The sequence below is a fragment of the Labrus bergylta genome, chromosome 2 (genome assembly GCF_963930695.1).
Source record: "Labrus bergylta chromosome 2, fLabBer1.1, whole genome shotgun sequence".
Lineage (NCBI taxonomy): Eukaryota > Metazoa > Chordata > Actinopteri > Labriformes > Labridae > Labrus > Labrus bergylta.
Window position 1 is genome coordinate 16886036 of NC_089196.1, and position 22583 is coordinate 16908618.

The window sequence follows — 22583 nt, forward strand, 5'->3', positions numbered from 1 at the left end:
TTTTGCCTCATTTAAACACCTACTTGTATAAATGCCAGTGTGCCAAAAGCTGTTGTTCAACTTCATGGCAGAAATAAACATGTTTACTTTACAGACTGGTACATAAACAATTTCTTGTTTGTTTTACGCTCATTTTCCCTTTTTAAGGGTGTGTTTTTCTTTATACAAGTTGACCTTGCGGCTACGTTTGAGCCCTTATGTTGAAACCTTTTTAGGGCATGATTGCATGATTTTATTTAGTTCTTTGTTTTGTTCACATTGCTTAACTGGACGTCTTCTTCAACAGATAGCAAACAAATGGGTGGCTCAACAATTTAGTTTGTTTGTTCTCTCAATGTCCCACATAGGCTCACGGACTTGATCATGGTGCTGGATGATGGTTGCTCTGGCTCATATCTTTTACAAAACTATCTAATTTCTGCAAGTGTACGACACATAGCCTGTTTAAACAAATAAGACATTGAAAAAAGCATATTAAAGGTGTAATCAATCATGGGTGTTTGAACTAAGACGACGTTTTAACATAAATCCACATAAGGATTTAGCCTATGGGCATTAAAAACAATATTATCTTCTATGACAAATTCCCTTCTGGTTTTTCAGAGGCAATTGTTCGTTCACTGCATTTTGATGGAACTTTTCTTTCGACCATTGCTGTTTCCATGGTAACCCGAAAACAGCTGAGCAGCAGCAGACTCTGTGAGCAGGCAGTAGTAATGAAATACCGAGAAGATCGATCGGCCGCTGCTACGAACCCTCAGAGACCCCGTGAAGAGGTGAAGAGGCTTTCGGGGCAGCCGAACCTGTAGTTTGACAACATTATGGTCTGTTTAGAGTTCACGGATTGACATCAGGTGAGCTTTCGCTTTGGCCTGCAGAAATGTAAAAGGACCTGTGCTAACTGTGGACGATAGCTGCTGGTCAACAGTGAGGTTTCTGCTAACAGCTGTTAGCTCAGATGTAGAAGTGGTCTTGTTTGAATGTTTGTTAAAGGTACAGAGTGACGAGGGTTAAGCTTTCTCTCTTCTTATTTTGTGTCGCTGCTCTTATAACAACACAACAACTCAACATGTTTGTGGTGATCCTGTACCCTGAAGTGTGACATTGTTTTACAGTTTCATTGTGATTCCTTTTATCTTTGCTTGCTTTTATATTTATGTTTTCAGGGTTTTTTGTGTAAGCTAGTGTTTATTTTCTGTTTGAACCCTTGTTCCAATGAATAAACTCTTTAAAACCACACAGTTTACAACCTGAGCCTCCTGGCTTCATCTGACCCAGATGTGTAATACACCTCAATGTTATTACTTTTTTATGTCTAATGTTAAAGTTCATTTCCCTTAAAACATTATCCCACAGGCACTCTATTGATCCTATAGAGAAAACTATACCACGTTTTGTTACATGTGACCAGTTCCTGCTCATGGGTCGCCTTGTATACCAAGTGAGCTAAAACAGAGCCAACAAGACTGAGCACGGGATTAAATTGAGAAGAAAGATTTTTGGAATAATAATAATTTAGTCTAACTGTGATGTGTTTCTATGTCTGTCTCATCTCACCTGTAGGATTGTCAGGTGTCCATGATGCTGCAGCTCCCCTTGGTGGTGACGGCTCAGGTGGACCTGGTCCTGCTGCTGGTCAGCCTGCTTGCCTTCTGGACCAGACTGAGCCACCTCAGCTACCCCAACGCTGTGGTGTGAGTGTGCTTATGTTATACTCTCGGCTTTATTCATTATGACAAAAGATTTTGAATTCATGTCCACCCTGTAGTTGTTGTTGAATATAAGGATATTGGACCTTATCGATTGAATTTTGTTTGTGTGTGTGTGTCTTAGTTTTGATGAGGTGTATTACGGCCAGTTTGTATCTCTCTACATGAAGAGGGTTTTCTTTGTTGATGACAGTGGACCACCGCTTGGTCACATGATCCTAGCCCTTGGAGGTTAGTTACACCACACAACAACACAACCAGACATGATATGCTTTTCCTTTGCAAGTGACTCGATATCATTGTAATTTTTGGATTTCCCCTCAATGACCTCTTGAGTATAGATAAAGTTTGATTGATTGATTGATCTGTGTTGCAGCCTACATGGGAGGATTTGATGGGAACTTTGTGTGGAACAGAATAGGAGCAGGTAGGAACATGTGTTACTCTTACAAAAGCATCAGTGTGAACAAATCCTTGTTTAAAGAGGTTCGAAAACATCTGTAATTGTATTTTTTTTTTTGTACAGAGTATCCCAGCACTGTTAGTGTTTGGACTCTGCGGTTGCTTCCCGCTCTGTGTGGAGCACTCTGTGTTCCTATGGTTTACCTGTTGACACTGGAGCTCAAGTTTTCTCACCTGTCAGCTCTAGGAGCTGCACTGCTGCTTCTGCTGGGTGAGCGTCAACACAACAAAATGTCATTAACACTAGGGGGCCGCTCAGTAGGCTACTAATGTTTATAAGTAGATAGAGTGTATATGCTTGTTTTCGTAAGTCCAATTATTGGCTGAGTACTGGGTTTCAGTACCTGTAAGGACACAAAGGATATGTCTAAAAATTAACTGAGTTAAGGGTATGCATGAAATTAAGTAAACATGATTCATTCAAGAGCTTAAATGAGCATTTGGAACCAAACAATCCTGGGGCTAGAACTACAATGTGTGTAGGTGAGTTCAAGTACAGCATGACCATTGGTGCTAGGCTTTGGGGCACTAAAATGAAACATATTTGTTTGGGCTGAGCTCAAGACTGATGGAGAGTTCAGGTGATAGATATGTTACATTCAGTAGTAAATTAGTCATGCTCTTTGTTTTTTTTTCTTCAGAGAACTCTCTAATCGTCCAATCCCGTTTCATGTTACTGGAGTCGGTCCTGATCTTCTTTGTGTTGTTGGCCTTCTTCTCCTACCTGAGATTCCACAACACAACCGACAGGTGAGACTCACCTTTTGTTTCTGATGGTTTCCACTACAAACATGACTGCAGCTAGATTAAAGTACAGTTATATTGATCTGTTATTTAAGGTAGCAAATGAGATTTCAGTTTGACCCTGACTGTCCTGTGAACATGACTCACTTGTGTACCTGACCCTCCTGTCCTTGTCTCATCCTCAGCTGGTTCAGATATTTTTGGCTTCTCCTCTCTGGGGCTTCCTGTGCTGCAGCGGTAGGGTAAGAAAAACTAATCTGAGATCAGTGATGAGATATTAGGTTCTTTTTCTCTTATCATTTCTCAAACATTTACATTAATTGTGTGTTACATCAGGGTGAAGTACATGGGTGTGTTCTCTTACCTGCTGCTGCTGGGTGTGGCCTCTGTGCACACATGGAACCTGATTGGAGATCGAACTGTCAGTCATGTGAGTTCAGATTCACGCTGAGTATGCTCATTGTTTAACCTGCAACAAGAGCAGTGGGTTCATTATTAATTGCTGATCAATCTCCAAATATTCCCTTACTTTGTCCCAATATTTGATTCTGTTTTTTGAAAATCTGATGATTGATCATCCTTTACAGTCAATGTCAGGCATTTCTTGTATTGTCATGACTTGTAATAGTCAGAAAGACTAGAACCAGAACACAAGTAACCTCTGCGTATAAAGTGTAGAAATGAGCGGACATACAACATTTATAGACACACAGTTGATATTTGTGTGTATTTTTATTCATAGGGAGCAACAGACATCTACATTGTTGCAGTTATGTGCAAACTTACATTTAAAGGATTTTTTTTTTACACATCACTTTTGATTTCAGCATAAATAACTATAGTTATATTTTAAATTCATCTCCTTTTTGGATTTATTTTCACAATGAAATTTATTGGTAAGGAATTATTCCCAGATTGTCTCAAATATCATTCCCTGAATAATATGAAATGAACATTTTCATAAGGTTCATTGATTTCAGTTGCTTAATTTGAGGGTTTAACTTTTTATTCTTGGATTATATTGCTGATCGGCCTTGAGCCAATACTAACCATCTTTCTAATGTATGTTAATAATTTACATGTCATACAAAAGTAATGGTCTCTTTGTGTCCGTGTACGTGTGTGCTTTGAGTGCAGTTGAGTGTTTGTGTGCAGTGTGTGTGTCGCGTTGTGTGTCTGTTGGTGGTTCCTGTCCTTCTCTATGTGTTCTGGTTCTACATCCACCTGAGCCTTCTGCACCGTAGTGGACCACATGACCAGCTTATGAGCTCTGCTTTCCAGGCCAGTCTAGAGGTAACGACACACATGAATGAACACCTATACATACATACCTTGTACATTCAAGGTAGGTTTCGTTTAATCTGATGAATTATAGGACAATGTTTTTGGGTGATTTCAGTGTTGTGTTGAGTTCATTAAAGTTCGATTGTGTTTTTGATATGAAAATCTCCTCTTTAGGGCGGTCTCTCGAGGATCACTCAGGGTCAGCCTCTAGAGGTCGCTTATGGTAGTCAGGTAACTTTAAGAAGCTCTGCCTCCCAGCCAATCCCCTGCTGGCTTCATTCTCACAAAGCCAACTACCCAATAAGGTACTGCAATCTCACACCGACAAAGCAGACAGTCAGAAAGCTTTCATTTACAATTTTATTAATGTAACTTCATGTTTACTACTCTGTGTGTGTCTGTGTGTGTGTGCATGGCTGTTTGTGTGTTTTAGGTATGAAAATGGGCGTGGCAGCTCACACCAGCAGCAAGTAACCTGTTATCCCTTCAAAGACGTCAACAACTGGTGGATCATCAAAGATCCTGGCAAGTATGTCACCTGTCTGTCCTGAAGCGTTGTGGCAGATATTGTCCCAGTGTAAAATGTTGCGTCATGTTCCTCTTCTTTGCTTTTCCAGACAGGAGCTGGTGGTCAGCAGTCCCCCTCGCCCTGTTCGTCATGGTGATGTCATCCAGCTAGTTCATGGGATGACCTCACGCTTCCTCAACAGGTGAACATCTGACCTCTCTTCTGTCTGATGGGCTGCTGTCACTGACAATCTGAGAATTTTTTAAAGCACTGTACTTTTCTGATTTTGTTTATTTCATTTTATCAAAAAGCACACTGGGAGGTGTTTATTTCTATTCCCTTCCACTTGTTATGTCTACAGGCTTCTCACAGAATTGCTTTTAGCTGCATGTGTGTCTTTGTGTGTGTTTTGCAGTCATGATGTAGCAGCTCCCATGAGCCCTCATGCACAAGAAGTGTCAGGTTACATTGACTTCAACGTTTCTATGGCGGCACAAAACCTCTGGAGAGTGGTGAGTTAGACAGGATTATGGTGGAGTTATTTACTATAGCAAACACTGTTGCTGTTATTGACTATCAGTTATAGACCGATTTTATTTTTTAAATATTTCTAAACCAGTTGCATTTATTGATATGAGCTAAAAAGAAACAGCTTAATGTCCTTATTTTTGTAATTTTTTCTTCATGTGAGTTTAGGATATCTCTAACAGGGAGGCGGAGTCAGACTCGTGGAAGACGATACTGTCTGAGGTTCGACTGGTCCATGTCAACACCACAGCTGTCCTCCGGGTAATGACAGGAAGTGACCATATAACACAAAAATCTGTTATCTGGAATCCATGTAATTGATCATGTAAAAAAAATGACAACCCTGGTGTGTGTGTGTGCATGTGTGTGTGTGTGTGTGTGTGTGTGTGTGTGTGTGTGTGTTCATGCATGTCCATGCATGCGTATAGCTGAGTGGCGTGTCTCTTTCAGACTGGGGTTTCCGTCAGCTGGAGGTCGTCGCCGAGAAGCTGTTTAAAGCTCACAGCAGCAGTTTGGACTGGACGGTGGAGGAGCATCGCTATGGAACCAGTACAACCATATATCACTAACCTGCCATTACATACTGACTTCACATGTGCACTGACGTTTCTCTCCTCAGGGTTTTACTGTTATCAGTCTTTTTATTTGTGCCTGTGTGTGTTTGTGTGTGTGTAGGTCAGGAGCAGAAGGAGAGGGAGGTGGAGCTTCATTCTCCCACTCATATAGACGTGGACAGAAAAATTTCCTTTTGGGCAAAATTTTTAGAACTTCAGGTACAACAGTGAATGTTTCAAAGTCTATACATCAATCACATCAAATCTTTATACCTGTTAGTTTGTTTGACACCAAAATTAAAAACAAATGCACCAAATTTGACTGGAATGTTATCCGTTTTATAATTAATATCCGTTTTTTTTTTTACTATACTACCAGTACATTTATGATTTATTAGTCACCACCACCACCATATATTTCTTGCCATAAAAGAGTAACAATGAAATGTTCTGTTGTCATGACAGTGGAAAATGCTGACGGTGAAACAGGAAGACTCTGAGCACAAATATAGCTCCTCTCCTGTGGAGTGGGTCACCATGGAAACCAACATCGCATACTGGCTGCATTCCTCAAACAACGTAATGCACACACACAGACTCTCTCACCAATGGAATATGCGCCTGTTCTGTTCTGTGATACTTTTTGTGTGTCTTAGGCTCAGATCCATCTTATTGGTAACCCAGTGTCGTGGGGCGTGGCAAACCTAAGCCTGTTGGCCTATCAGCTACTGGCAGCCATCTACCTGCTCAGGAGAAGGCGGGGCTTTAAAGACCTGCCCGATGGTACAAATTCACATACACACAGTTTGTGGACTTATTATTTTGTCATGTTCTGTGTAATGTAATCATGTTTTTCTAGAATACTAATTTCTTTTTTTGTGTGTGTTTCAAGGTGTGTGGTGTCAGTTTGTGTGTTTGGGATCTGTATGTGTTGGTGGCTGGCTAGTGAACTTTGTCCCGTTTCTCCTGATGGAGAAAACTCTCTTCTTGTATCACTACCTGCCTGCCCTCAGCTACCTGCACCTGTTGAGTCCTGCCCTGTTGGAGCACACACACACTCACCTACTCAGGTAAACAGACACACATAATATTAAAATCCCATTTGATATTGTATATCAAATAATCAATATGACCTGTGTGTACCTCTACAGCAGTGCAACACACCGACGTGCGCTTTATATATGTGTGTCAGCCGTGCTGGTGTCAGTATTCCTGTCATATCGGACCTTCTGCCCTTTGACCTACGGCAGCCCCGAGCTGTCAGCCAACCAGCTGCAAGGGCTGAAGTGGAGAGACTCCTGGGACATCCTGTACCGCCGCCGGTAGAGAGACACCCTCGCAGACAGGTACTCTGTCTGTGGGGCAGGGTGTCACAGTGTATGTTTTCTCATCATGATGAGGCGAACTGAAGTCTTGCCCCCAGATCACATACTGGCACTGAGTCCAGAATCTGATGCTCTGACGTTTCTGAATTGAGTACATCAGGGGACACAGTCAAGAAAAAGAACCTGAAGGTGCCCTAAGAAGTCAACGAGGTCAAATGTGAGGAGGAGCTTTAGTCATGTGACCTTAGATTGCAGCTGTTTCCCCAAACCAGCCTCTTGACTCTACAGTCTGTTGACACTGAGAAAAGGATTCAATATATATATATATTTTTATTTTTTATTTTTTTTTTAATGAAGACCATTTTATCCCATGTTGCATTACTCTCAGTTCAGCTCAGAAAACAAGAATAGACAGTTATTGTTTTGGGACAAAGTTGAAGTAAGTTATAAAACACATTGTCTGATATTAGTATGAAAGTACCTGCTCAAACATCACACTGGGAACACTGATCTGGGGCTTATTTGTAATCCTACTGAAATGTTCTGATAATGTTGTCCAAGCTGAATGACAGCTTGAGTTTTAAATCACAAAATAAAGCATACAGTGAACAGTAAAACAATGTGCTTTTATATTGAATGTGCTTTTATATTGATACTTTGTGAACTCTGAAAGTGTTGTTAATATTGTTAAATATTTAGATTACCCTGACACAGAGTACTGGAGCTCTGACACTGTCTTAGATTAATAAATTGCTTGTCAATTCAGAATTGATAATAAACCCATGACTGATGAATATCCTCATGTCTCCATTCATTCTGCAAGAGGAAACATTTTTTAGACTGTAGTGCTGGAACTAAAGGTGGTTAATTTACCTAAAATTAACAACTTTCCTAAAGGGTCATGAAATAATAATCCACACAATTAAGATTTCAGTGTTTTAATTTGTATCAGTCTCTGCCTCAGCAAGAACTCGGATCGTAAAGCTGAATAGGAAAGCGGAACGGAACAAATGATTGACCGGAAGTAGTGCGAGGGGGAAGCAAATAAAGAGCGGACAGTTTGAGCTGCAGTTTGTTTTCTTTGTTAAGTTAAACAACGGACTTCAAGAGTATTCGCTCGTCTATGCGACTAAAAGAAGAACTAAACACAATTTTAATATGTGACCTAAACTATGACTCAGACCCCGCTTTTTACTGGAAACATCGTGGGGACAAGTCGTCCGGCCGCACAGCCTGCTGGGTAATGTACGTAAGAGCTGCGTTGATTGGAGCGTGGTGACTGAAAGTAAAAACAAAATAAAGACAGATTAAAGTGAAGCAGTGGATTTACTGAAGAAACGGAGGCTGCAAAAAGTGTGTGAGATTCAAATTACTTATTATTTTCTAAATAATTGATAAGACAGTGATGCTAAATGTAGATATACAACTGCAATATATATGTAGTAAATACTGAACATGTGGTAGTATCATAGACTGTAAATAGTATATAGTATACATAAAGTGCTCTACTGTTTATAAAGGAGACAACTGATACACTAGCAGGTTTTAGTAAATAAAGAAAGTGCTTCTTCTGTGTGATTAAGATCTACACATTATCCCATATCCTCTCTCTAAGCCTCTGTTTAGTCAGTGTTGTTGTTTTCTTTTACATAAAATCTGAAGTTTATACTCAACCATAGAACATGTTTGGCTGCCCTCCTGTCTGTGGCTCTCAGTCACAGCCCATTGGCTTCTACTTGATATGTGAATATTTAAACTAAATCTATGACCAATAAAATACTGGTGTATGCAGGGAAGTGATTTACAGATTAGGCCTACAGATTGTCATCTGATGTATTGGATTATGAAGCTGGAATAACAAATAGGCAATTTATAAATATATTGTTCACAGAATTTATTTTGCATTCTTGAGTTCTTATTCTCTGATAGACAAAACGCCATTTCCAATTCATCCATCAGGTCGTCCTCATCACAGTGCAACCATTCTCACCTGTTTGTCTTTCTGTGTGCAGCATGTCTGTCTCTCTGTCAGCAGAGAGAGACAGAATCGAGCAACAGGTGGAGGAGCTTGAACAGAGTCTGTCTGCAACTCAAGCTGAACTGGAGCTGCTGACCAGTGAGACAGGTGCCTGTCTGTCTGTCTGTCTGTCTGTCTGTCTGTCTGTTTGTCTGTCTGTCCACCAGTTTGTGTCTCTTAACAGAGTTTGTGTCTCTTATCAGATCATGAATCAGAAGGGGATGACACAGGCTTGGAGGAAGGAGAGGTAAGAAACACATTCACAGACACCTTAGCAACATGTGTGAATAAACTCCACTTTAACAGCGTAGCTGTGACAACAGTGTGCTGGAACAGTTGTGTTACAACACAAATGCAGTAGGAAACTAACAGGTTTCACTTACAGTAGATCATGTGAAGGTTGTTTTATACTTGACTGACACAGCTGATGAAGATGTTAACATTTAAAAACAGAGTTAAAATAAAAATTCCCTTAATTCCTTGATACACTACACAGTGATTATTATTTATGTCACATTTTAATGCATTAACTTTAATAACAGGAAGCATGGGGAGGGACATTTTGGGGATATTAAGTGACTTTTACAGAACTCATATCTTTTAGCTAGTCTTTAGGTTTTGAGCATCATGGGTGAGGGATATATAAAATCCAGAAAATGTTTAATGCGATGTAAAATAAATTTGCTCCTGAGTGAAGAATGAGTCATCACATTTTTCAAACATTTTACAGGAAATTACTGAATCTCTAATATAATGTTTTTATGACAATTTTTTTCACTACAGGCATACATAGGTGTTGAATGGCACATGATTAAAAAGACATATAACTTGTGACACCTACATTTATTTCATTTGAAAAAAACATTATATCCAGTGTGTGGGTTTTCAGTCTGCAGCAGGTCTGCTGGCTGAAAGAGAAAAGATCCAGAATGACATCCAGAACCTGGAGAACATCCTGGGACCACACAGTCCTATTTATAGCGCAGGTATCTGTCCGACTATCTCTATGTCTGTGCATCTCCATGTACAAATGATGTGCATGCTGATGGGTGGTGCACTCATGTCTGATCTTGTTTCTATTCAGATGTTGATGACAGCAGCAGCAGCAGCAGTGATGATGAGGTCGGTATCATCCAAACATATCTACATCAGTGATAGACGAGCGTTCATCTGACTTTGTTTGGTCCTTTCTGTGTTCAGAGTGAGCTTGGTCTGCCTCCATCAGCAGACTCATGTCTTCAGATGAACCTGGTCTACCAGCAGGTTGTTCAAGAGACTCTGGACCAGCTGGAGACACTACTGACACACAACCAAAGACAGCAGGTTAGCACGCACCATAGACTGTATAGATAATTGACAACGCCTCCGTACATCAACACTGGTTTGTCAACTGCTTTTTAAAGCCTAAAGTTTGGCTATTTAGCTGACACAAGGTTGTTTTTTTAAGAGCCAGGATCAACCATATCTGAATGAAAGGCTGGGGCTGAAGAGTAGCGAGGGGTTAGCAACTGCCAAATTATCAAAGCCATACAGCCTGTGCCAAGCTTGCCACTTGCTGATCAGAATCTCTATTTTGAGAGTAAAGTTTCAATCAAAAAAAACATACCAGGTAAATTACATTGGACCAGCTGTTATCTATTCACCTAAAATTCAGCTAAAATTCTTGCACAGGCAACCACACATAAATCAATGTATGAGGAACACTGAACAAGCTAACAAGCCAGTAAGCTTGTTGGTGTAAAAAAAGAAAAAACAGACAGCAAAGCCATGTTGTCAGTTTGATATTTGCATGAAAAAAATCTGCGAAATTCACTTACAACACAAACACAGGAAGCTAACACATAGCTAGTGCCACCCATCAGTCACTCAATACAGCTGCACCCCTTTTGTGCATAACCTTTAGCATAAATATATTTCAGTTCAAAATATCACGCCCACATGGTTGTCATGGAATTTAAAATGAGATCTTGAGACCTAAACAGTTTTTTGTACCAGGTTGTTGTGTTGTCATGTTGGGTTTTTTTAACATTGGTTTTAATGGGGATTAACTAACTTTTTGAGCCAGCCTCAAGTGGCCACCCAAGGAACTGCAGTTGTTGGAAGCTCGTTTTTTCTCTCTACAGAGGGAGGTGGTGTCCCAGATGTCAGGACAAATTAAAGAGTCTGCCAGAGAATGTCGCCCCCCTTCGTCATACGAGGAGTCAACAAATATGTTCCTGGGCCGTTTTCTCAAACCGTACTTCAAGGACAAACTAACAGGGCTGGTAAGAAAGAAAACGTGACTCACAGACAGAAAGCTACAAAGACAGTCAAAATCTTTTATCTTTTTGTTGACAGCTGACCAATGCTCTATATTTGCTCCAGGGTCCTCCAGCCAATGAGGAGACGAAGGAGAAGGCCAGCAGGATGACAGGCTGTCTGGTTGAAAAGCAACTCAAATTGAAACGATGTAAGAAAAATCAAGAATCAAACAAATAGCGAAACTTCATTTGTTTTCCCAGCGGCCCTACATAAGTGTTGAAGTATTGATGACAGGACACAGCGACTCAATAGATAATATTTCTGAGCAGAGGTATTACTGATCAGACTGTCATTCCTTAAAGGCTTTATATGCACATATTGTGATCCAGCCGATGTCGCCCTTGAGCACCAGCATGAAACTAAAACAACTTGCGGTGCATTGTTGTGTTAGCGTGCTAATGCTAGCGATCTTTATTATGCTCGTATCTTCACACTGCATGTGAATTTACCTGAAATGAGCGTGATCTAGAAACGTAGTTAAGCTGTGAGTACAGTATGTTATTCTTCTTTTCTCTAGTCCCTCAATTAAACGACTTTTATACACGAGGGGATGAGCCGGCTGGCCGTCCCGGCGATATAAACAAACTGAAGATAGGACTCAGAAAGCATCACAGACAGTGGGACTCGGGTGTTACACCCATTGTAGACACTCATGACTCACAGAGTTATTTTCAGAGTATATACTTGATTTCTATTATATTTAAGTGTGAAAAATCGCATATAAAGATGGATCACTTTTAACATTTTGATTTTGTTTAAGAAACAAGTTACTGTACTGACAAAAACAGAAGAAAACACAAACACCTGATCGCACACAAATATCCATATACATAATTGCACTGACTTTCTAATATACAGAGAAACAAATATAAGGTAATAAGAACACAAGTTAATATTTGTTTATACAAATATTTGTTACAGAACTCATACCTAGTACATACCCTTTCTCATATATATGTTAAGTGTGTTCTACTGTCTATAGATGCATGACTTCTACTACTAAATAACATTATTAATAGTTCTTTTAACTTTTTAAAGTCTCTCATTTTTTTTCTCTGTCTCTGCAGGGGAGAGCTGGCAGAAAACTTTGTTGATCCACTCAATTGCCAGAGACACTTTGAGGAGACTCGTTCAACCCAAACTATCCAAGTAAAATCCTCTTATTATTATTATTATTATTATTATTATTTTTATGAGTAGTAGCATCTGTTGCGTTTCAGCAGTAGTAGAGTAGTAAGCAAAATGTTGTTTCCATTATAGCACGGCAATAGCTAATACTACAGAGCCATCATTAAGCATCGCACTCTCAATTTGCATATCAAAACGGGGTATTATAGCCGAAGTTTCATGTGTATGCTTATTATTAATAGAATGTGGAAGAAAAGTAGACAGTATGTAAGTCACTTTTAAGCAACCAATTAATTTAAAATGAAGGTTTTGTGTTTGCAGGGCTTCTGTGTCATCCTATGAGTTTGTAACCGGTGACCCAAACATAGTGTTAAGGGTTGATTGTCTCATTTGCTGTTGCTATGTGCAGACACACTAAGATGTCAATCTAAACATATTCCACACCTATCAAGTCTTAAGAAATTATCAGACTTCAAAATGACCTTCTTGGTTTTCTAAAGTGTAAGAGGGTTTATTCCACTCCGACTTTGTCCATGCATAATAAGACTTCCAACAATAACATAACACTTGTATTTTTACTTTTTTGGATCTGTCTTTTATATCATCCAGTCTGTCTGTTTCTGTGTCTCTGTCCTGCCCTCTCTCTCTATTCTAGAGTGGACTACCTGAGTCAGAAGCTATCGTCAGCAGGGGAGACGGACAGGCAGGAGCTCAGGAAGCAGATAGACAGTTTGGAGAGCGAAATCGACATGCTCAAGTACGTATTTGTAATGTTATATCTGTTAGGGAGTAAAGTGTGTTATAAACCTTTGTGGCTGGTTTTCACTTCTTCAAAGAACGTGTCAGACATGTGGTTCAGGCTACAGGTATTGTCTTTTGAATGTGTAATGCCTATGTTTGGTTGACTTATGTTATTTGTGTCTCCTTTGATTGGTCAGGAAGAAGAAGGAGCAGGAGCTAATTGGGGAACGATTTGATGAACATGACTGGCAAACAATCTCTAACGTTGATGTGGGTGCAAATATCAACCGTCTCAAGATTTATGCAATCGAAAAATCAGAAAGTCTGTAAGAACTCTTCTGCTCTTCTCCTTAGTTTGAAGGAACAAAGGAGGCAGAGGACATTAGAAGGTTTTGGCAGAACTTCCTCCACCCGTCCGTCAATAAGACTTGCTGGAGTCAGGAGGAGGTGCAGCAGCTGAGGAAGATCAGCGGGAGACACAAAGAGAGGGATTGGGAGAGAGTCGCCATAGAGCTGGATGTAAGGAGGGGGAGGGAAAGCTTTCCTCCTGTCTGTATCTCTCGACCTGTCAGTCTCTCAGATGGGCAGGATGTTTTTCTTTTTTGTTTTCAGTGTTCTATTGTTTTGTTTTCTATCCGTCTCTCTTTGTCATATATTGACCTTTCTCTCCATCATCACGTTTCTGTCTCTCAGACTGGGAGGACAGCATGTCTTTATTTTCAGATATTGCAGCTTTTTGTTTCCTCCCTCTCTCTCTATTCTTTATTCTGTCTCCCATCAACTGACTGTCTTTTAGACTGGGAGGACAGTATATATGTAGTCCTATAAAGACACAATATTTACGCCCTGTGATGTTTTGCCTTCAATCTGAATGTTGTGTTTTTAGATATCCCTGTGTTTTGTTTCTGACCTGTCTCTCTCTTTCTCTTATTCAAAGTCTCTCCTGCAGTCTCTCTTTTTTATGTGTCTTATCTCCTTCAGGCATGAAAGTCTCTCTGTCTTCAGATGATTTAGTGTTTTGTCTCTGACCTGTCTCTCTCTCTTTACCTGTCTGTCTCTTAGACGGGAAGGACAGCCTTTCTGTGTCTTCAGACGTTCCAGCGTTTCATCTCAAGCTCTTTGAAACGCAGAAGTTGGTCTCGTGCTGAAGACGCTACACTCAAAGAGCTGGTGGAAAAGATGAGGATTGGAAACTTCATCCCATACACCCAGAGTAATGACATCACAGAGTGACGATTGAAGATTTATGTTGGCTTAAGAAATTCACAGTCTGAGTCTTCTTATAAATTTGATGTTATCTATAAACCACACAACAATGAACAGCTGTCTTTCTGGCTGCCTGTTTTTCTGTCCAACAGTAAGTTACTTCATGGAGGGTCGTGACCCTACTCAGCTGATCTACAGGTGGACCCAGGTTTTGGACCCAACTCTGAGGAAAGGCCCATGGACCAAAGAGGAAGATGAGGTAGGCTCGGGGTGGGTTTCGACAGGGCACATCCATCACCTGCACAATAAATGCAGATATGGAATATTATACAATATATTCATCTTAGAGAAATAGACATAGCAGCTGTGACAACTGTTCTGTGCAGCTGGGAGAGAGGGTTATGATGGACTGATACGGTTTTGATTAGCCCCGTCTTTTCTGTCTTTCAGCTGCTGCTGAAAGCTGTGTCCTATTATGGAGAGAAGGACTGGTGGAAGATCAGGTTGGAGGTTCCTGGACGCACTGACGGTGCTTGCAGAGACAGGTGAGAGCTGATTGGATGACAGAAGGTGGTTGGGTTTATCCAGATCTGTCCAGACAGGAAGTTTGCCACAAGATGGCTGTTGTTGTTGAAGCATCAATGAAGCTCAAGATAACTGAAATGTTTGCTTAAATTTGTTGTGAGGTTTTTGTTTTTATACTCCTTGTAAAGCACTTTGTGAATGTCTTTTTTTGAAAGATGTTATATAAATAAACATTATTACTATTATTCAGCCATAGATTCAGGTTTCATCCTCAGATTTGAAAAGTTAAAAATTGTGACAAAAAGTATGTGTTACTAAGAAGAAAATCAAAATGTGTCTGTCTGTGTGTGTGTGTGTGTGTGTGTGTGTGTGTGTGTGTGTGTGTGTGTGTGTGTGTGTGTGTGTGTGTGTGTGTGTGTGTGTGTGTGTGTGTGTGTGTGTGTGCGCACAGGTATCTTGATTGTCTGAGGGTAGGCATAAAGAAAACACCTTTTGACAAACAGGAGAAAGAGCTGCTGCTAGAACTGGTGGAGAAACATGGAGTTGGTGAGTCACATGATCAGAGAGCACTGTTGCTGAGGCTGTAATATTGCACTGCTGATGACAATGTTTTCTCCCACTCACACTTCCAGCCAGTATGAGAAAAACTGTGATGTGCATATATGCTATAACTCAGTCTCTGCTTTTCTTAATGGTTTACAGAATACTGTTTGCAAAATGTCCCTCCTGATTCTTAAATTGATCCAAGAAGAAGCTCTTTCTTTCAGCACTAAATTGGCACCAATTCATCGGATGGTAGCTGGAAGCTTTTTTTGTTAGTTTTCCTTTTTTTTTTTGCGCGGAGACACGGCGCTCCTCAATGTCAATTTTGGCCCAAGCAGCCAATCAAATCAAGTCGTCCATATAGAGCTCACTGAAAACATGGTGGAATTTACCATACTGTTTACTGTTTTTTATTAGTCATGTACCCCAAACCTCCTCTTTAGACTTTTTTTCCCATCCTCGTCTAGAAATTAAACAGTGAGAACTCTATGTATACTCAAATTTATTTTTCCCACTTATTTTATTTGGTCGCCCGTATGCGTGCACAGCTCCGCTCCACATACACTACCAATCGTTTTTTTTCCTTATATATGCCCAGGTGTAATCGGAGCGTCTAGCGTCTTTCGATCACCACTATTTGGTTCTTTTGATGGCCTTTAGCCCACTCCCCCATTAGTGCTGGTACTGCTAGCATGGAAATCTGTAATCTGATTATTCCACTCCCAGTGTGTCTTCATTTCCTCTTAAAATAAGAATACTTATGTGTGTTTGTATGTCAGGTCGCTGGGCAAAGATTGCTGCTGAGATACCTCATCGTATTGACTCTCAGTGTATGAGAGAGTGGAGGAAACTGAGCAGACTTCATAACCAGGTACACTTATCTGTTCTCTGTGAGAGTTGGTGTGTCAGTGTTTGAGTACAGGGTTGGCAAAGTCTTTTCACATACTTAACATAAATTCAGGAGAAAACAATTATGTTGATCAGTGCTGGTCTGGAATATCTAAGATATATTTGTGTAAACGAAATATGATTCGCTCTTAAAGAAACCTAAAAACTCTTCCAAATTCAGTATTACGTCTTTTTAATGTGGAAGACCACCGGCTACAACCAAAATGTTTTAGAACATCATCAGCATAATGTGAAATTGGGTGATATTTTTTCATTCAAGTTGTGTCCTATAGTTGGGGCTAATGAGTAATAGTTTTTTGTCCAACACCAAATGAATGCATGTACACGAAACACAAGACTGAAAAACACTCTCTCTGTCAATAGAAAGGAAGCAAAGCTACAAAAACACCAGACGGTAGAAGAGGACAACAGAAAAAGGTAGAAATGAATCAAGAGGAGGGAGAAGAGAGCTCCGAAGAAGAGAAAGAAGGTAAAGGTGAGGAGGAGGTGTTCATGGACAGTGATGAGGAGAAGAAGAAGAAAGAAGTGGAGAAAATGATTGAGGAGGTGGAGAAGGAAGAGGAGGAGTACACCTTCCCCTCCTTGCAAATGTGGGTTCCGGTAAAAAAAACACAATGTTCAACATTGCTGAGCCCACGGCCCGTGGAGTTACCTTCCTCTGGAGAAAATAACAATGAGAAAGTCCGGGCAACTATCCTCGGCCGATTTGGGCGCTCTGTAATTATTGGACCACGTCCCAGGGAGGTGCCATGGTGGAGCCGCCACAGCAGCCGCACCATGATGATGGTGTCAGCTGACCAGCTCCGAACCCACCTGTCACACCAGGCAGAAAAACACAACCACCGGTGCTCGGCTACCCGTGGAAAGCCTAAGACCAGCAAAAAGAATCAACTCAGCAGAGTGACAGATTCAGGGCTAGGATACCAGCTGCAGGCGGCAGTGATTCCCTGGATTGGTAACCTGCTGATCCCAGCAAAACACAGAATGACAGCAGCTGATGCTCTGAGGGAGCAAGGAGAGAAGAAGCAGCTGTCCTCGACTTCTATCTTCCTGCTCTTCCTCCAGACCATGAACGTGGACACTGTGGGCTGTAAAGAGGTGATAGAGCAGCGGAGGAAGATAGCGACGCTATCGCCACCAACCACTAACCGTTTCCCTGTCAAGTTGAAGAACCCAAAGACTGTTGCAGGAATCCTCCAGCAGAGGGCCATCAGAAAGGAGATGCAGGATTTGGATCAGAATCATAAACTGATTCTGGAGCATCTCCAGGCACTGCAGCAACAGAAACAGCAACAACTGATGCGAAAACAGCAAGCACCTACCCTAAATCAAGCCGGCATTCTTCTTCAGATGCAGCCTAACATGCATCCTCAGATGTCATTTCTTAAGGCTGTTTTCATTCCTCAACCTGTCAAACAACCCTGTGCAGCCTCCATCCAGTATGTGCCCCCCTCTTCCCCTACCACAAACCCCCTGGTTGTATGCAGTTCTCCCTCTGCTCCTCAGAGAATGAGTGTTCCTCCTCTCACTATGGTAACAATGCCCTCGAATGCCACATCTTCCTCCTCTGCCTCTTTCCACCAACCCTTGCCCCCTGGTCCAAATGCTCCTGTTGGTTTGAACTCCAGCTGCTCTGTCTCTGACTCCTGCCAGCCTTGTCCTTCCCCAAGTCCATCTAATTCCATCCTGACCCCATCCAAAGGGAGGAGGAAAGAAGAAGTTCAAGAGGTGGTTAGCAGAAGTCCAAGTGGGATGCACATTGAAGGGGAGGGAAATGTTTTAAGTGGAGCATGTACAGTTGGAGAAGGTGGAAGTTTGATAAAAGATAAGAGAAGGATTTGGAAGCCAAGTCAAAAAGACACAGCCCTTCAGAAAGCAGTTGAGGCCAAGGTAACTTTTTACAACTTATTTTTTTCTATTTTTAGGAATTATTTTCACAAGATTTCTTTTAAAAACATCTAACAGTGAAACAAACACATGTGCGTCATTACGCTTCACAGATACACCTGAGAGTTTAACAGATAAACAACAGGATTCATCTTCACATGTCTGTTTGCAAAAGCTCTCCCTATATATTTATATTTGTAGGGCCTTACATCTTGACTAAAATGTATGATCTTGCAGTGTTTCACACAGAATGACGAGATACCTGGGCGGTGGAGTACGCATGCAGGCACGCGGGGGCCCGCCCAGGTTTTGTCTATGTGTGAGAAACACTGTATTGTGATTAAAAAGCTGTGACATCAATGTATAGATAAAGACAAACAAGGAAAAAATCGTTATTGCCTCAAATCTGAATCACTGAGAAGAGACAAAGACTGGTAAGTGGTCTTAGACGTACAGTCAGGATTCCTGTTGTTGAGTTGTGGAAACATCAATCACAACCAAAACGGCTGTCCTGTAAAGTGAACCATTTAACCCTAACGCTTTTCACATTTTTACAAAGGAAAGGGATAAACAACACCAACTTCTGCATCGATGCCTCGACTTTATAACATCAGGCTAGCAAACAACACTGCACAGATTTTATCTCAGGACTTTTAAATGAAAGCATTTTGTTTCCTGTCAACACCAAAATAACACCACATCATTAACACTATTAGGATGAAATAGAACATGTATCCATATACATGTTTAGAAATGTCTGTAAAAAAACACAAGTTAAAGGAGAATCCCCCTATAATATAAAAATCTGAATAATCAAAAGTTAAGACTAAATGACTTGAAGACGAATAGCCCTCCCCCTTCTAAATTCCAGTCCTTAGACTTCCATTTGAAAATTCTCTTGGAAGTACAAGGACCAGAAGTCTTGTATTTTAGGGTAACTCCATAACATATGAATCAATGTTGCTTCTCCATACTCCAGCATCTCCAGCACTCTAGTACAATGATTTAGCTTTTGAATTATATCTTTAAACAGACTTGTGCAAACAAGTAGTCTTATGTTACATCTTAGTCTTTCCACTTCAGCTCCTTTGGCCTGGATACCCCTTATCCCTTGAAAGCAGATACAAAGTGTGCTTCAGTTTTGCACATTTGTGACAAATAAGATCTCCAATTCAAGTCTGTAGACTTCTGTTAGATGACCCTCTACATGTTAAAATCGACCCATTCCTGTTATGATCGTCTGACTCGTCTTTGATTTTTCTCGTCTTTCTTTCAGGAGATCCTTCCTGTCTCTGGGAACTTGAGCCAGGATGCTTTCCATGAAGGTCCTGACAGGAGTGTGTCCTCCATTGAAAATATCGCTTTGACCCCTTCCAAACAGACCAATCAGCAGACTGCTTCTCCCACTGTTTCTATCCTTAACGAACATACCTACAGCTTGTTATATCCTGGCCCCACCCCCAGTCAACATGGCTCTAATGCAAGTAAACAAAGCCCCTCCCCTATCAAGTCAAAACCCAGGGACTCCAACCCGGAAAAACCTCCCAAAAAGAGAAAATGGGAGTGCATGGAGGAGAAACAGAGCGTGACAAGCAGTCAGGATGACCAAAATGTGAGCAGGAAGGTTGATGCTGTTGGCGGGAAGAGTGAGTCTTTGAGCGGGACAGGTTTAGGTGTTCTTCAGGAAGGAAAGAGGGTTCGGAAGCCAAGTCAGAGGGCCAAAGCTCTTCAGGAATCCAATCAAGCCAAGGTAATATCTGTCTTTTCATCACCCTTGATAGCCTTGATAAAACAAAAGCGAGTTAAGAAAAGGTATTGATAAATCAACAGCACAACAATTTAGACCACAGTCTATAACACAACCAGATCCTGCAATAAAACACCAACATTCCCCTGATTGTCTCCTTCATCAACTTCCTTTCCTGTTGTTATTTTTTTCCAGGTGGAAGCCAAAAAGAAAACTGCTTCTTCACCTCGTAAGAAGCGCCCTCGGAAGTCAAAATGTAAACAGGAAGCAGTTGAACAGAAGCTGTTGGTGACAACTATGGCAAAGCCCATTTTGAGCTTAAGCTCACCTCATCCCACCAATGTCTCTATTCCTGTAAACCTCCCTGGTCTGAACCAACTATGTCCCCCTTCTGCCCTGCCCAACTGTCCTTTGAAGCCCTTCCCTCCTGCCTTTATCCTGCAACATGCCTCAGACCCTGGCTCCTCCCCCCTACTCTATTTCCCCCCCCACTGTTCCCCAAAACACGTCTTTCCATCGAAAGGCTTGTTAAGGAAAGATAAACAAGCACCACCTTCCCCTAGAAAGGAATCCCTGCAGTTTGAGCCCTCCTTGATGTTCCTTGAGTCCCGGGCAGAGGTGCAGGATTGGCTTAGCGGTCAGGGAGGGGTGGTAGTACCTGGAGCGGGAACTCTTCCCTACCTGCCCCCATTTGTCAGTACTTTGAGTACACTCACTGGGCTACTCCAGGCCAAGAAGTCTCTGACCAAACGGTCTCTGCAGCTGTTGAATGAAGAGTCCAGACCTCAACCTAAACACCCTCAGACCACTGCCGAACCTGACAGCAGCACCGAGGGATCAACCAGTCAATCTCAAGACCTGCCAGACTCCACCTCTGACCTCAGACCAGGTGACACACAGATTTATTTTTCTGTTTATAGTAGTTTAGTTTAGTTTATTAGGATCCCCATTAGCTGCAGCATTGTAACAGCTATTCTTCGTGGGGTCCTCACAACTGACTTTACACAGTGTCAATCAGTGTTGCAACCATTGCACCACATCATAACACATAACAAAGTAGTCAAATAATTGACAAGGGGATCTCAGGTTTTATACACTGAACTAAGTCTAAACTCCTTGAACCCTGTATCACATTTTGATGAGGTCATGAACATAACATTAGTAGTAGTAGAAGATGTATCTTGTTTTAGTAGCTACACAGTTAATATAATATCATAATATATGTATAATTATATAAATATAATAATGAAACAATTCCTCCTTGTGAGCCTTTTTCAAGAACTCAATAACAAATCCTTTATAGTCCCTGTGCGATTACAAGTGTGTCGTTTGTTTGTGCCCAAGCTGCTCTCTCTGTGAGGTCTGAACCTCAAGAGGAGGAGGACGAGGACGAGGACGAGGAGGAGGAGGAGGAGGAGAAGGAGGAGGAACTTGTTGCAGCAGTACGTCAGCTCGTGGCCAAGCGTTTCTCAGAAAACCCGGCTTACCAGCTGCTAAAGGCTCGCTTCCTATCCTGCTTCACTGTCCCTGCCCTCCTGGCCACTTTCCCGCCTATGACTGTGAAGACAGTGGCTCCCTCAACCTCTGAGGAGGAGGAGGAGGAGGAGGAGGAGAAGGAAGACGAGGAGATGCTGAATAAGATCAAAGAGAGAGGAAGAAAGAGGAGAGATAAGGTGAGCTCAGTCCTTCAATCAGGCGGACTTTCAGCTATAATAATAACGTTCTATAAGAAATGACATGTGTTTTAAGATTTCTGAAAATGTTTCTCATTTAATATCTGTACTTTTATTTCTTTAGATTAATGTTAATATATATATTTACATACATATAAAACAACTCTTAACAAAGACATTCATCAGTTTTCTTTTTGTCCCCAGAAGTCTTCCCTGTCGTGTGACGGGACAGGACCTCCAGCCAATCACTTTTTAAGTATGGACACCCACACCGCCAACCACACTGGACCAGTCCAGACTGTTCAATGAAAACTGCGCATCTGAACGCTGAAGTAATGTTTTCTCATGAGTTATAATTTTACTTAAAAAATGTTCACCAGAGTAGTTCAGAACTCTGGTGCTCTCAGGTACCTGCATTTCAAGTTTGAAATGATGAATTTGCACTAAATTATATTTAGTTTGATGTTATCTAGCTGCTGTAAATAAAATGTAATTAACAATGAAATTATTGTTTATAATAAAGAGACATTTTGTGTTTAATGGTTTAATGAAGCTTTGTGTGTGTGTGTGTGTGTGTGTGTGTGTGTGTGTGTGTGTGTGTGTGTGTGTGTGTGTGTGTGTGTGTGTGTGTGTGTGTGTGTGTGTGTGTGTGTGTGTGTGTGTGTGTGTGTGTGTGTGTGTGTGTGTGTGTGTGTGTGTGTGTGTGTGTGTGTGTGTGTGTGTGTGTGTGTGTGTGTGTGTGTGTGTGTGTGTGTGTGTGTGTGTGTGTGTGTGTGTGTGTGTGTGTGTGTG

At 41.2% G+C, this 22583-nt stretch overlaps 2 protein-coding genes across 5 annotated transcripts; both read left to right on the plus strand.

Moving 5' to 3' along the window:
- The first annotated feature begins 239 nt into the window (after window positions 1-239).
- On the plus strand, window positions 240-7908 carry pomt1 (protein-O-mannosyltransferase 1). Of its 2 annotated transcripts, none has more exons than XM_020640747.3 (20): window positions 240-854; window positions 1564-1694; window positions 1834-1940; window positions 2086-2136; window positions 2236-2382; window positions 2813-2921; window positions 3101-3157; window positions 3252-3345; window positions 4053-4208; window positions 4374-4504; window positions 4633-4728; window positions 4817-4909; window positions 5123-5219; window positions 5404-5496; window positions 5664-5784; window positions 5911-6008; window positions 6255-6368; window positions 6446-6572; window positions 6682-6859; window positions 6941-7908. In XM_020640747.3, exons 2-20 carry the CDS (start codon window positions 1579-1581, stop codon window positions 7113-7115), a joined length of 2160 nt encoding a protein of 719 aa, XP_020496403.2. In that variant the 5' UTR covers window positions 240-854; window positions 1564-1578; the 3' UTR covers window positions 7116-7908. The 2 variants fall into 2 exon arrangements, with proteins under 2 accessions (XP_020496403.2, XP_020496404.2); XM_020640748.3 differs by having other exon boundaries at window positions 6944-7908.
- A 246-nt stretch (window positions 7909-8154) lies between these two features.
- Window positions 8155-22331, plus strand: snapc4 (small nuclear RNA activating complex, polypeptide 4). Of its 3 annotated transcripts, none has more exons than XM_020640760.3 (22): window positions 8155-8359; window positions 9127-9239; window positions 9335-9378; window positions 10021-10117; window positions 10216-10253; window positions 10332-10454; window positions 11255-11395; window positions 11496-11580; window positions 12500-12581; window positions 13216-13317; window positions 13499-13571; window positions 13656-13820; window positions 14364-14514; window positions 14660-14766; window positions 14958-15052; window positions 15484-15578; window positions 16355-16446; window positions 16848-18374; window positions 19648-20121; window positions 20314-21007; window positions 21463-21791; window positions 21996-22331. In XM_020640760.3, exons 1-22 carry the CDS (start codon window positions 8238-8240, stop codon window positions 22098-22100), a joined length of 4854 nt encoding a protein of 1617 aa, XP_020496416.3. In that variant the 5' UTR covers window positions 8155-8237; the 3' UTR covers window positions 22101-22331. The 3 variants fall into 3 exon arrangements, with proteins under 3 accessions (XP_020496416.3, XP_065822635.1, XP_065822636.1); XM_065966563.1 differs by having other exon boundaries at window positions 21999-22331; XM_065966564.1 differs by having other exon boundaries at window positions 8335-8467.
- Window positions 22332-22583: the final 252 nt, after the last annotated feature.

Excerpts from the sequence above, each read along its gene's own strand:
- pomt1 (XM_020640747.3), top strand. The coding sequence starts at position 1,579 with ATGATGCTGCAGCTCCCCTTGGTGGTGACGGCTCAGGTGGACCTGGTC. Across the intron at positions 1,941-2,085 it reads CATGATCCTAGCCCTTGGAG|CCTACATGGGAGGATTTGAT; the intron begins GTTAGTTACACC and ends TCTGTGTTGCAG. Across the intron at positions 4,209-4,373 it reads CTTTCCAGGCCAGTCTAGAG|GGCGGTCTCTCGAGGATCAC; the intron begins GTAACGACACAC and ends TCTCCTCTTTAG.
- snapc4 (XM_020640760.3), top strand. The coding sequence starts at position 8,238 with ATGCGACTAAAAGAAGAACTAAACACAATTTTAATATGTGACCTAAAC. Across the intron at positions 10,254-10,331 it reads GCAGCAGCAGTGATGATGAG|AGTGAGCTTGGTCTGCCTCC; the intron begins GTCGGTATCATC and ends TTCTGTGTTCAG. Across the intron at positions 14,767-14,957 it reads GGACCAAAGAGGAAGATGAG|CTGCTGCTGAAAGCTGTGTC; the intron begins GTAGGCTCGGGG and ends TCTGTCTTTCAG.